General features: G+C 62.1%; 1 protein-coding gene across 1 annotated transcript in view; it reads right to left on the bottom strand.

Annotated features, from left to right (window-relative positions):
• Positions 1-11,217, bottom strand: part of NRXN2 (neurexin 2) — a 106,568-nt gene extending 95,351 nt beyond the window's left edge. The window contains 2 exon segments of the mRNA XM_059402227.1: positions 999-1,981; positions 11,000-11,217. Coding sequence (XP_059258210.1) covers positions 999-1,731 — 733 coding nt within the window. The 5' untranslated portion in view covers positions 1,732-1,981; positions 11,000-11,217.
• Between the last annotated feature and the right edge of the window lie 1,732 nt (positions 11,218-12,949).

Here is a 12,949-nt window from a genome sequence, read left to right as displayed (position 1 = left end):
TGGGGCAGAGGAAAGCATGCCTGCTGCCACAGACCAGGGTCAAAGGAGATGCCCATCCTAGTCCCCAAACTGATGGGGAGCGCCTCCTCCAGCACCCCGCCAGACCAAGGTATAACAGGTGCCTTCAAGTCCCTCCTTCCGTCCCCCTGAACCACAGCCCTCAGGGACCAGGACCGGCGCCACCCCCACGACCTGTCCCATCTCACTCAGCGCCTCCCCTTGAAGCTGGGGAGCTGGTGGAAGCTCTCCCTCCCTGAAATCTCCCTTTCCAGGCACAACCTGGCCATCCCCACTGTCCCTCACCTGCCCTCGCTGCGTGCCCTCTTCCCCATGCCCAGGTCCTCTTTGTCCCATCCAGCCCCGGCCTCACCAGCCATACTTCCCAGGCTTCACTCTCAAATTCTCCGATGGCCCGGCAGACAGCACCTGCCAGCACCTGCTCCACGGGCCTGGCCCCGCAACGCCTCACCTCCATAGGCCCCGCCCATACCGGCCCCACCCGCAGCCCTTCCCGTTCCACCCCCCCACCACCACCACGGACAGACCCCTCACCGTCCCGACCTGCACAAGACCTGCACAATGCCTAGCCTTCCAGGCTGCACCCACAGTAGATCTCACAGCCGCATAGTCCCCGCCCACAAAAGCCCGCCGGCACCCATCCTGTCCGCACACCCCCTCACACACCCGACCCACAGACCCTCAAGCCCTCGGACCCTCGGGCTCCGGCCAGCCCCTTACAGGACCTCTTACAGATGGTACAGTACTACCCAGAGGCCACGTCAACACAGGTCACTGGCTAGCCACACGCCCCCTCTCCTCAGGACGGGCATCCTCACCCACCCCTCGCAAGGACACGCCTCGCAACCCCGCGGGCTGGCACGCTCTCACACGTCCTTGGCCGCCGGCAACCCCCAAGACCATGAGTGACCCTGGGACCCAGCGCGGGCAAGCCCTGACTCCAGAGCCCAGGCGCCCAGCAGTGGCTCCCCCGGGCTCACCTTCGCTGCAGAACTTGCCGCCGAAGCCTGTGTGGCTGCAGTCGCAGCCCACCTCGCCAGGGGCCAGCACCGTGCAGAGGCCGCCGTTGGCACAGGGGTTGCGCGCGGGCGCACACAGTGGGTCGGCGGCGGCGCCGCGCAGGCCCTGGCTGCCCAGGAGCGCGGGGGGCCTCTCGCCCAGCTTCAAGTTGGCCAGGAGGCCGCGGAAGGGCGGCTCGTACTTGACGGTGCTGAGTGTGAGCGCCGAGAGGCGCACGTCGGGCGGGATGCCGCCCACGAACAGGTCGCTGGCCACCTGCATCTCACGCCTCTTGGAGCGCACCTCGGCCGCGCGGGCCTCGCCGTCCACCGCCAGCGCCGTGCGGCGCGCATCGCGGGTCAGCAGCACCATGTGCCAGCGGTCGTCGGCCACCGGAGTGTCCAGCTGCAGCGTGGCCGGCTCGGCGCACGAGAGCGTGAAGCGTAGCCGCAGGCGCCCGTCCACCAGCAGCAGCTCCAGGAAGTCGCAGTCACCACCGTCGTCCAGGTAGAGCAGCAGCGCGCGCGTGGCGTTGGTGCGCAGGCTGAAGCTGAGCTCGCCGCTGCTCGCCGCGCCGGCCCAGCGCGCGTAGCGAGCCCACTGCCCGGGGCCGCCGCCGAACTCCAGGCCGCCGGCGCCCGCAGCCAGCACCAACAGCAGCAGCAGCAGCAGCAACCGCGGCGACCGCGGCCGCCACCGGCTCTCGGCCGCCATGCCTCCGGCGGCCCCGGCCCCGCCCGGCCCCCGGCCCCGCTCAGGCTTCAGAGCCGCGGGCGCATGGGGCGGGGAGGGGGCCGGGCGCCCCCCGCACCGAGCGGGGCTCCCTCTCTGGCTCACAGTGCCATGGGCCCGGCCGTGGGGAGAGGCGCAGAGGCCCAGGTACTGGCTTCCCCGGGCGGCGGTGGCGGCGGCGGCGGCGCCCCTCCCCCGCTGCGGGCTCCAACGAAGGATGGGGGAGGGATGCCTGCGGGGGAAACAGAGAGGAAAGGGTTAATGAGGGGTTCGGAGGAGGGGAGAGGGTTAAGGAGGGGATCAGCAGTGCTGACTCCCCCATCACACCAGCAAGCACTCAATTGTTTCCCTTTAGGACTCGAGGAGCCGGCCCTACCCGGAGAGGGCCCCAGAGCAAGAGACACCGCCACCGAAGACTGTAGGACTGGGGGCCCAGCCCTTGCAGAGTTATGGCGCTCATTAAGGTAATTATTAATTTGAGATGTGGGCGGGTGGGTAGTAGCATCTTAAAGTCCGGTAGGAGCCCAAGTCGGACGCCTTCACCCTCGCCTCCCGTCAGGACCAGGGCCAGTTCCTGTGGGTGAGGCCTGGAGACGCTCCACCAGGTGGCGACCACTCCCCCGCCACTCCCCCGCCCCGCCCCCGCCCCTTTCTCTCTGAACCCCCCAAGGCCTTGGTGATGCTCCCCCCCCCAACCATCCAGTCGGGGGCTCTCTCATCAGCTCCTGATGCTGGATAATGAAGTTGCTAAATAATTCATTGGGATTAATTAAATGGCAATTCGTCAATGGGATTATTGGGTAACCTGGATGAGAAGGGGGGCAAGGGAGAGAAGCCAACTAGGACCCAGGCACCCAGGCCCCAAACCCTCTCCATCCATGCAAAGACACATGTCTCCAAATGCCCCCAAACAACACTCACCTCTTCCTGGGCCCCAACCCCACTGCTCACCAGCCCAGATCCTTCCAAAACCTAAACGTCTATCGCACTCAACCTCCAGTTCCCAGTCCTCAGCCTCAGGCGCGGCCAGGTACCTGGGTTCTCTTCACCCCATTCAGGGCTGGGGGAGCCACCAGGAGGCAGGCAGCCTTATTTACATAAAATTGCCTTTCTGAAATGATTACCCTTGTAACGGGCTGTCAGAGAGCAATTTATACCCCACACCGGGGAGGGGAATTTGCATCTCGTTAAACTCCGAGTCGTAATTATTTATATCCAACAACCCTCCTGAATATTGCATTGATTTTATTTTGGGGAGGGAGGAAGGGAAGGAGATGGGGAGAAGCCTGGGAGTGCAGCAGGGAAGGGCCAAAGTTTAGGAAGAGACAGGGAAAAACTGAAGTTTGAGGGGTGGAAATCACAGGAAGAGTGACAGAGACAGAAGAGTAATGGAGGAGAAAGGAGGCCTGATGGGGAGAAGGGGAAAGAGACTGTAGAGAAAATTAATCCTAACAGCATTTGTCAAGGCCCTGCATATTGAGCCTTTTTACAAATAGCATTTTACTAATCACTCTCAGAAGCCCTGCTATTCCCACTAACCACTGGGGAAGCCCTCATAGAAAGACTAGAGACTAGCCCAAGGTCACACAGCTCGGTCAGCAGAGAACTGGGACTTAGATCCTCATGTGTCAGACTCCAGTCTCCCCACGAAGGACACAAAGTGTGGGGCAGCCTCAGGTGTAGCTCAGGGCAGCGGGAACCCGAACAAGAGAAGAGGGGTGAGGCAGAAGTTCGGGTGGGTGCAGTTCCCTTCTCCATGGGAGAAAGCTGGGGTATGAAGGGAGACAGAGAAAGCTAGGAGACCCCTAAAAAAACAATAGCAGAGGAGTGAGGAGTGAGTCACGGGAGGGCAGGGATGGTTGGAGTGACATGTTTGCCAAAGGAAGAAGGGGCACAGAAAGCCTAGGAGAACAGCGGGAGAGTCTGGGGAGCCATCCCCAAGAGACCCTCAAACCCCCCTTCTCAGGTCCTTCCTTCTGGCTTCTTCTGACTGCTGCCCACCCCCCCATCACCACCACTCCCCAGCCAGACCCACCGGCATCAGTGGGGACTCAAGTGTCCTGCTTCACGGCCCCCGCCAAAGGGCTGCTCCTTCCCAAGCAGGGGACAGAGCAGGCAGACAGCCCCCTCTCCCTGCGAACACTGTCCGGGTTATATATAGCTTTGTCACTGCCTCTCCTCATTGGGTAATGGAGATAATTAACATGCGCGGGCTAATTAGCCAATCAAATTAAATACAGCACCTGCTCCCAGGCTGATTGACGCCCTTACCCCCTCCATACACATGCACCCCCACCCTGGCCCAGGGCAGGGGAAGGGGACCCTCGGGCTTGGGGGAAGGGAGAAGCCAAACCCCCTCTTCTCCAGAGGGGGCAGGGAGACCCCCAGCGGAGGCACAGGCCAGAAGACCAGAAAAGTGACTGGTCCTTCCTCTCTCCCTCCCCGTGCAGGGGTCTCAGTCTCTGACTGGCCCAGCCTCTCTCTGCCTCTCTCCCAACCCCCACCACCACCCCCACCTCCGGACACATTTTGGGGAGGGAATTAATTAGCTATCGATTTCCACTAGCAGAGGGAATGGGATTTCGTGCTGCTGTCCACTCGCCCCTCAGCTCAGGAGAGGGAGGGAATTAGCTCCCCTGCCCCACCCCGAAACCCAGTCCCCCTGTCATACTCACATCCCCCACCCTCCAGGGAGCTGGCAGAGGGCTTCTTACTGAAAATGCCTCCGGGGCCGGGTCTCCCTTGTTCGGGAGGCCGGCAGAGCACTGATCCAGTGGAGGTTGGTGAGGAGGCCCCCAGAGGCTGGGCGGTAGACACCTGGGTCCTAGGAGCCAGAAGGAATGTCCCTGGAGGCCAGTGGGGGTAAGGGGAGGTAAAATGCATGAGAGTTCGGGAGGGGATGACTCCACGGGGCGCGTGTGTGCCAGGCTGTGGAGGGAGAGTGTGAGTAGGGAGCGGGCACTGTGCTGAGAGGCAGCTGTGGGGGCAGAGAGTGGGCCTCGGCGGTGTCTCCAGGGAGGGGTGAGGGCAGGGTCTGGGAACCAGGGCCCCTCAAGACTCATTACTCATTCTCCCCACAGCCCACAGCTCCACAGCCCAGGCCAGGCTGGCTCAGTGCCGGGCACAGGGGCTGCCGGCCTGGCCAGGAGGAAGCCCCAGTCCTCCCCGGGTCCTCTCTGCAGGGACCCAGAAACCTTTGGGGCAGCTGCAGGCTCGGGAGACAGAGATGACCCCAGAAGGAGGATATGCTAAGCGGACACTTGGGTCCCTTCCACCCCACCCCACCCCACAGTTCCCTGGGAAACCTGCCACGCCCTCCCTCCCCTCCCCTGGATGAAGCTTCTGCTGACCCAGCCTCCAACCCCCCCTTCCGCCCAGGATGCAGGGGTTTCCTGCAAACCTAGGACCCACTAACCTTCCTCTACTCTTGGCACACGGCTCTCTGGCCTCAGATCTCCTTGCACAACTACATCAAGTAAATGGTTCCCCTGGAGTTGTACAGAGCAACGGCCCCTCCCCCACTGGGAGCCCCCTGCCCCCACCATCCAGGCCCTGCTCCCCAAGACCTACTTTTCTTCTCCAATGCCCACTGTCAGTGCAGGGACAGAGGCCAGAGCAGCCTCGGGATATCCTGTCGGCTGACTGACGTCAGCGCAGTGCACACTGCCAGCCACGGCTGGCCCCCGGCCACTGTTCCTTTGGGGACCTGACCTCTCCCATGTTCCCTGGGACTCTGCACCCAGTCAGCCTCCTAGCGCCTCCTACCCACAGATGGCCCCTGGAGCCTGGAGCCGGTGGGGAGGGGTGGCGCGTAGGGGCCGGGGGTGTGGGGTGACTAGGCTCCTCTGAGAGGCCTACTCTCTCACCCACTGAGCCCGCTCCCACAGACTCTTTCTAGGCCTTTCTAGGCTGACAGCCACCTTCTCATCTCCCACGGCCAGGCCAGTGTCACGTGGGCTGTAACTTCTGGGCTCTCTAGTTGCGTCCAGCGCCTGGCTGGAAACCACACACACTGTCTCATCTCACCCTGTTTCGGCAGTTTGATGGGCCACCCCATCACCCCAGGCTTCCAGAGCATAGCAAGATAAATCCATTCGCGCAAGCGTGAGTGCAGGTAAGGGGTGGGCAGTTTCCAATGCCTATGGCCTTCCTGCCACCTGGTCCGCTCCACAGGCCACAGGGAAGAAAGTGTTGAGCTCGGAGTCCCCCTTTCTCTCACGGGGACTTCACAGGGGCCACTGCCCTCTTCAGACAACCCAGACTGAGCCTGCCCCCGGGAATGAGAACCACAGAACTCAGAGTTCCTGGAGTTCAACCCTCTTGCTTCTCTGAGGTGGAAACTGAGTCCCAGAGAGGGGCAATGACTGACCAGGGGCCACCCAGCTGAGCGAGACTAAAACGAAGGTCCCTGGCCTTCCATTCTAGATGCTTCCCACTGTACCCACTGTTCCAGACCTGGGCCTTCAGCCTGACCAAAAGCCTCAGCTCCCTCCCTGCCCCCCACCTCCCCATGACCATCAGGGCAACCTGAGCGAATAGAGGCAAATTCCAGGAAGACAGAGAGTCTGTGCCCACTCTGGCAGAGCCCCTGGCCAGGGGCCTTCTCCCCACACCCACCCACCCCATCTCAGGCCACCTCGATAGCACACGCGCGCGTGCGCACGCACACACACCTCCAGCCATGGGAATGCCAGCCTCCCTCTGGCTCTCTGCGCCTCACGCCAGCTCCTCTCATGCCAGCTGGGAGTGTGACAGCAGGGGCCTCCCCCAGGCGCCAGGGAGGAAAAGCTGGGTTTGCACACATTCTGGTGGCCCCAGAAGGCAGCCCGTGGACAGGTGGGAGAAGTGCGTGTTAGGGGGAGGGAGATTTTGGCTCGAGCTAAAGAGAGGCTTGCTGGCAATTTAGAACCTCCAACAGTGGAGTAGGCTGCCTCCGGGGGTGGGGGGGGGTGGTGAGTTCCCTTTCTGTGGAGGTGTGTGCTCTGAGCAGAATGACTACTGATCAGAGCGGCTCAGGAGGGGGCCCTTGGATCCTATGGGAGGGGCCATCACACTACTTGAGCCCTAAGGTCCCTTTCAGTCCCAATGTGTTTTTTGGAGGATCCCTTCTCCTCCTTAAAACCACAGGCAGGCTTGGTGGGCCACAAACACTTCTGATCTTCCTCCTCGCTCCTTCCTTCTAGCCCTGATGACTTTTTTGGGGAGACTTAGAGTGTGTTGGCATCTGGCCTCACCTTAGCAACCTGCAGGAACAAAGCAGTGATCAGAGGCACTCACCCCAGAGCCTGGGTTCAAATACCAGCCCTACCCGTTTCTGGCTGTGTGACTTGGGGCAAATTACTTAGCCCCTCTGGGCCTGTTTCCTTACATGTAAAATAACGGTAAGACTGGTGTTGTCCAAATTAAGAGTTAATATATGTAAAGCACTTCATGACAGCGCCTGGCGTAGCCTGGATGTGTTGTGTTAATGATTACATTTAAATCTCATCTCAGCATCTTGCAATTTGCAAAACTCCACGTGTCTCGTGTTTCCTTTGATTCCACCAGGCCCAGTGAGGGAAGCAATCAAGGCAGGGCTTCTCACTCCCCCCTTTTGCAGATGGGGAAACACACTCAGAGAAGGAAAGGGACCCTCCCGCCCAAGGTCACAGAGTTTGGAGGTGGCAAAGTTGGGACTCAAATTTTGCTCCCTGGGCCCTCCCCAATTCTATTGGGCACCTCTTCCTGCCTAGGAAGGTGGGACAAGGTCTAAAGACCAGAGGGAGTCCCCCATAGTGGCACCGCCTAAAGTGAATGTCATACACATGGCGGCCCCCTGAGTGGGTCTCTGTGCACGTGGAGAGAAGCATCAGGGGGCTGGGCATAAGAGGCGGCAGGCAGCTCAAGGCACACACAACGAGGCTGTTGTCAGGTTTGGGGCTGAGAAGTTGGGTGGGCTGGGGGCGGAGGTCCGTTGGAATGACTCGGCAAAGTGGGGGCTGGGGCACAGGTGCCTAGGAGGCTGGGGCAGACAGTGGGAGCACTGAGCTCACCTCTACGCCCATCCCTGAGCTGTGCACAGCTGGGAGACACCGACCTGGGTGGGCACACCCCAGTGATGCAGAGGGAACAGATGGTTTCCAGGGGCAGCCTTGTGAGTCAGCAGGAGGTACCTGGGTCAGTTCCTAAAGGTACCCAGGACAGGTGTGTGCACACGCGTGTGTGGAAGGTTACATGATCATGATGGAATCAGCCCCCGCTTGCCGGAGGCTCGCTCCGGTCCTGACAAATACAGGAGGTGAATTTCAGAGTGCTTGGCCCAGAGGCGGGTTCACGGTAGGAACGCGATGCATAAAGTTGTTACCATTATTGCTCCCTTATTTGGTCCTTGCAAGAACCCCACAAGATAGGTACAAGGACCGTCCCCATTTTACAGATGAGGAGCGGAGGCTCACTGAGGGGCAGAGCGGAGCCCACATGGCCCCCCAGGGTGGTGGCAAGAAGACTTGGTAATGGCTTGGGTGCCACGATGTTGGCTTATCTGTTGAGTGAGTCTCTGAGCCCCACTGGCCTGCCTGCCGGTGTGGATGGGGCCAGGCGGGGAGCCGCCCCGACAGATGGAGCAGCAGGGTGGGTGGCGTGTGAGACACATGGTCTGCGTCCCCCTGGGGGCTGAGCTTAGAGCTGGGAATGAATGGACAGCGTGGCCCCTGTGTCGGGGGAGGGTAGAGCCCCCGGGGATTAGTGGAAGGGGTGGGCTGGGAGTTCCTGGGGAAGGCCAGGTGTAGCTGAGTGACAGGGAGGACTGTGGTCCTGATCCGGGATGGGTGGGAGGCCCTGGGGCTTGGGAGGGGGCGGTGCTCTCTTTCAAGGAACAAAGATATGCGAGTGAATGAAAGTGGGGGAGAAGCATAGGGGGTGAGCCAGGGCATAAAGGGTGTTAGTGAGCATAAGTATGTGCCAGGGTGCACAAACACACACACACACACACACACACACACACAAAGGCCTGAGGCAAAGTGGCACCATGACCCATGTGATGCTGACTGGAGCAGGGGGGTGTCCAGGAGGGTGTGTCCGGGGGTGAGGGTGTGTAGGGAGGAGCGCAGGTGCGCTGACTCGGCTGCGTCATCCTGGGGAGGTGAATGGGTGGGCGGGGGGCTCTGTGTGTGTTGTGTGTGTGTGTGTGTGTGGATGAGGGCTGACAGTGCAGAGCTGGGGCTCTGGGGCCAGGTAGGGGCCAGGCGTGTGTCGTGTACAGGAGGCGCAGGGCACCTGGGGGAGGTCTCGGAGGCAGGCAGCAAGGTGGCAGTCTCCCCGGGTGGGGAGTGTAGGCGGGGTGCTGCCGGGAGGCGTATTGTGTACGCAGGTGTGTGTGCCTGTGTAGGTGTGTGTCTGGGTGGGTGCCGCCGAGTGTATGTATCAGTGTCAGCTTGTCTGTGTCACTGACAAGGGCGGGCAGGAAGGAGCAGCTGGACCTGGGCAGAGATGGAGAACTGCCCAGAGAGGTCCCTAACAGCACCCCCAGAGCCCAGCCAGCCTCTCAGGAGCCCGTAGTGTGGATTCAGCCCAAGCGGAGAAGCCAGGACAGGACCTCGACTCCTGGAGAGGGCTCCCCAGCCACCCAGTGACCACTGGCCTCTGCCTGTCTGTCAGTCCCATCCACCCCTGTGGCTCTGAGGACAGGAGGGGTCTGAGAACACTTCCTCCAGCGGGAATGAAGGCACCCCCAGCTAGACCCTTCTGCCCTGCCCTCAGGAAGATCCAACCCAGCCTCAGATGCCAGCATCCCCAGGGGCGTCCCTGGAGGCAGGAGGACTTAGGGACTGGAGTGGCCGAAGCACCCCACAAATCCAAAGGCCTCACGATTAACAGACCACCCGACCTCCCTCCACTCTTTCTTCCTTCTGTCTCCTTTCTCTCTTTCTACTTCTCTGGCAGAAGATAGAGAATGCAAAACCCCCAAGCCCCCCAAAACGAATACCCAGACACAAGGCAGGTGGCCAGAGGCAGGGGCAGGAGTGAGTGGGAGGCCACCGCCCACCCCACCCCACCCCACCCCCAACACATACAAAACCAGGGTTGTATGGAAACCCGCAAAGCAGTGGAGAGGACTGGACACCCAAGACCCACCCCCTGAGGCTTATTCCATCCCTCCAGGTCTGGACGACTACCCCTCTCACCTCCAGGCACCAAGGAACAATCGCCTCCCAGCCCTGGCTCGTTCAATGAGGCACCAAATGCCTTCACCCAGGACTCAGGTGGGGGTTAAGAGTAAAGAAGACAGCCGCCCTCTGAGAAGCCCATTTCGCCTCCAAGGGCCCATCAAGGGTTCCAGGGCTCACACCCAGCCCAAAGAACCCAGGGCAGATGGCTCCTTCAGCTGGGGGAGAGGCTGGGACATGAGAAATGGTCCCCTTCTCTTTGGAGGTGGGGGAGCCAGCCCAGGGCCCTGCAGCTGCCTCTCCCTGCAGCGCTCTCTGACCATAACCCCGTCGCAGCCCCCAGCGCATTCCACCCCAGCACAGCCCCCTCCTACTGATTTCCCAGCCCCCCTCTCCCTCCCCCCCCCCCCCCCCCAAGCGCCCCCCCCCCCCCCCCCCCCCCCCCCCCCCATCTTTCCCGGCTCTCCACCAGCACAGACCCATCTCCGCCTCGAGCATCTTGGCACCTTCCCCTCTGCTCCCTCCCGATAACCTCCTCTCCCCTTGGCTCCCATCCCCCAGTAAAGCCTGGTCCTCCGTGGTGCCCCCCAGTATGAAGCCCTTGGCCTGGCCCCTGCTCCTTCCTTGCCTCTCCACTTCTCTCTTTCCCCTCTCCAGCGCCCTCTCCTTCGCCCACCAAGCCCAGTTCCTCACTGGTTCCTCCCCTGCAGACCCTTCAGAGCACAACAGCTTCCCAGCCCCTCTGGACGAACACTGCTTCCAGCCCTTGGGGCTAGCTCAGACTGGGGACCCCCATTCAGAGCCTCCCTCCCAGCCCTCCAGATACCCCTCCTTTTTGCCCCATCCCTTCCCCCAACGACCCTCCATCCCACCCCTCTCCATTCACCCCTGCTCAAGGCCAGTGCCCCTTCCACAGGGAGCCTCCGACCCCCAACCCCCTCCCCAGCCACTTAGCCTCCTCGCTGTCACCCAGCCAGCCCTCTCAGCGCGGCAGCGCCCCCGCCCCCCCACCCATCCTTCCTGCCTCCCCCGCCCCTCCGCTCGCTCCCCCCCCCCGATCCCCCCCCGCCCCCCCCCCCTCCCCCCCGCCCCCCCCCCCCCCGTACCTGGTTCTGGGGGCAGCAGGAGCTGGAGGGTGGGAATCAGAGCCCCACGGTCGCCCCGTCTCCAGCGGGTGGCAGAGCCGGGGCCAGCGGTGTCGGCCGCCTCGCGCCTCTCTCGCTCCCCGCCGCTTCCCCGCCCGCCGGCTCGTCCGCCCGCCCGCCCCGCCGCGGTGCCGCTCGGAGGAAGATGCTCTGCGAGTCAGGGCGGCTGCTCCCGCCGCCGCATCCCTGCAACACCGACTGACGGCAGCATCAGCACCAGTGCCCGCCCCCCAGACACGCGCATTGGGCCACGCTGCGCTAACGGACGAGCGGCGCAGCCAATGCGAAGGCGCAGAAGCCGCCAGTCCCGCGGCTTCACGGGCCCACCTCCCTCCCCTGCCAGGGACCCAGGCGTCCCGGCCCCAGGGCATCCGAGCTCTTCCCCGCCTCTCGCGGTCCTTAGCCCTGGCGCCGGGGCTCCCAACCAGGCAGACCCCCAATCCAGCCCCAAAGTCTTTTCTGGCAACCCAGACGCCCTAGCCTCTCCCTTATTGGGTCCGGCTCTCCGTTCCCGCATCCCTCGGCCGACGGCCCCGTGTAGCAGCGCCCAGGACTGGGACGTGCCCAAGGAGAGGCTGTGGGCCCGGACTTGGGGCACGGAGGGAGCAGGACCAGTGAGGGACCCGGGTCGCAGCGCCCTCTACTGGTTACGCCCAGGGCGGGCCCAGGCTGTCGGGAGCCCAGGGAAGGAAGACCAGCCCGAGGCCGTGGGGGGCTTTTTTCAAGCCCTTAGCCTGGCCTCCGCCTCCCACCGCCCGAGGACGCCCTTGCTTCCCCTAGAACTGAGGCGTGAGGGTCTCTAAGGAAGAAGGCAGTCGGAGAGGGAAAGGCAGCGATGATGGCGGGCTTGACCTAAGGGCTTGGGGTTTCCCAGCGCTGCCTGATGGGAATCCTAGTTTGGAGCCTGGTTCCCGGTCCTGCCCGGAACTCCGGACGTGGTAAGGAGCAGGTCTGGGGGCAGAGGCGAGGCTGCACTTTGCCTGGATCCCTGAAGGAATGCTGGCAGCAGCCGGGTCCTCTGTGCTCCTCCCCACAACCGGGAGTTTCAGAGTGAGCGCAGCGCTGGGTGGAGGCCTTCCCTGTGAGGACACCCTGAATGTGCGCGGATGAGTGTGGGAGGAAGGGGACACCCCTTCACTCACTCAGCCAATCAAAGGTGGACCTGGCACCTAGTGTGTGTACCACAAAATTGGACACTGGGCTTCTGAATGAGGCTGTGTGTGCGCGCGCGCGCGTGTGTGTGTGTGTGTGTGTGTGTGTGTGTACCATACCATTCTGCCACCTCACCCAGAACCCTGATCTCTGTCGCAGGGACCATAATTTGCATAGCCCGTAGTAGGTGGTGTTTCTTTAGCCGGAGGTAATGCATGCACAGGCACAGCGCAGCACACTCACGGCCATGCGCACCTATCCATGTGCACACAGGCATTCCCAAAGAGACACACAGGGACACCCCACTGCGAGATGGGCAGTGATCCCCTTGCTCATCTCCTGTGGGCAAGATCCCCACAGGAAGCACACGCTTGCCCAAGAACATACACGTATGTATACAAACTTGAGCACACAAGCGCCAGCACACTCCGAGGTGAATGCACGGGGCCAGGGGAACAGGGCTCACAGAGGACTGGCTCACAGGGTCATTCCGCCCCCGCAAAGCACTTTGCACAAAAGTGGCCAGTTACAGAGAATAGATGGGCGAGGATACCGCCCAACAAGTGGTCTTCCTCTCCGGACTGTGTGGGGGAGCAGGGGACCCAGACTGCAAGGGGCGATTTCTAGGGGTCTGGAAGAGCTATCCCTAAGCCAGCTCCCAGACTTGAGGCCCACGCTGACCATGGAAAGACCCTCAAGCTGGCTCCACCAAGGCCACTAGAGGATTCAGAGAATGGATACTGCTGAGTCAGGGTCTGT

Source organism: Mustela nigripes, chromosome 1 (genome assembly GCF_022355385.1).
Source record: "Mustela nigripes isolate SB6536 chromosome 1, MUSNIG.SB6536, whole genome shotgun sequence".
Lineage (NCBI taxonomy): Eukaryota > Metazoa > Chordata > Mammalia > Carnivora > Mustelidae > Mustela > Mustela nigripes.
This window is presented reverse-complemented; position numbering and strand designations above follow the sequence as displayed.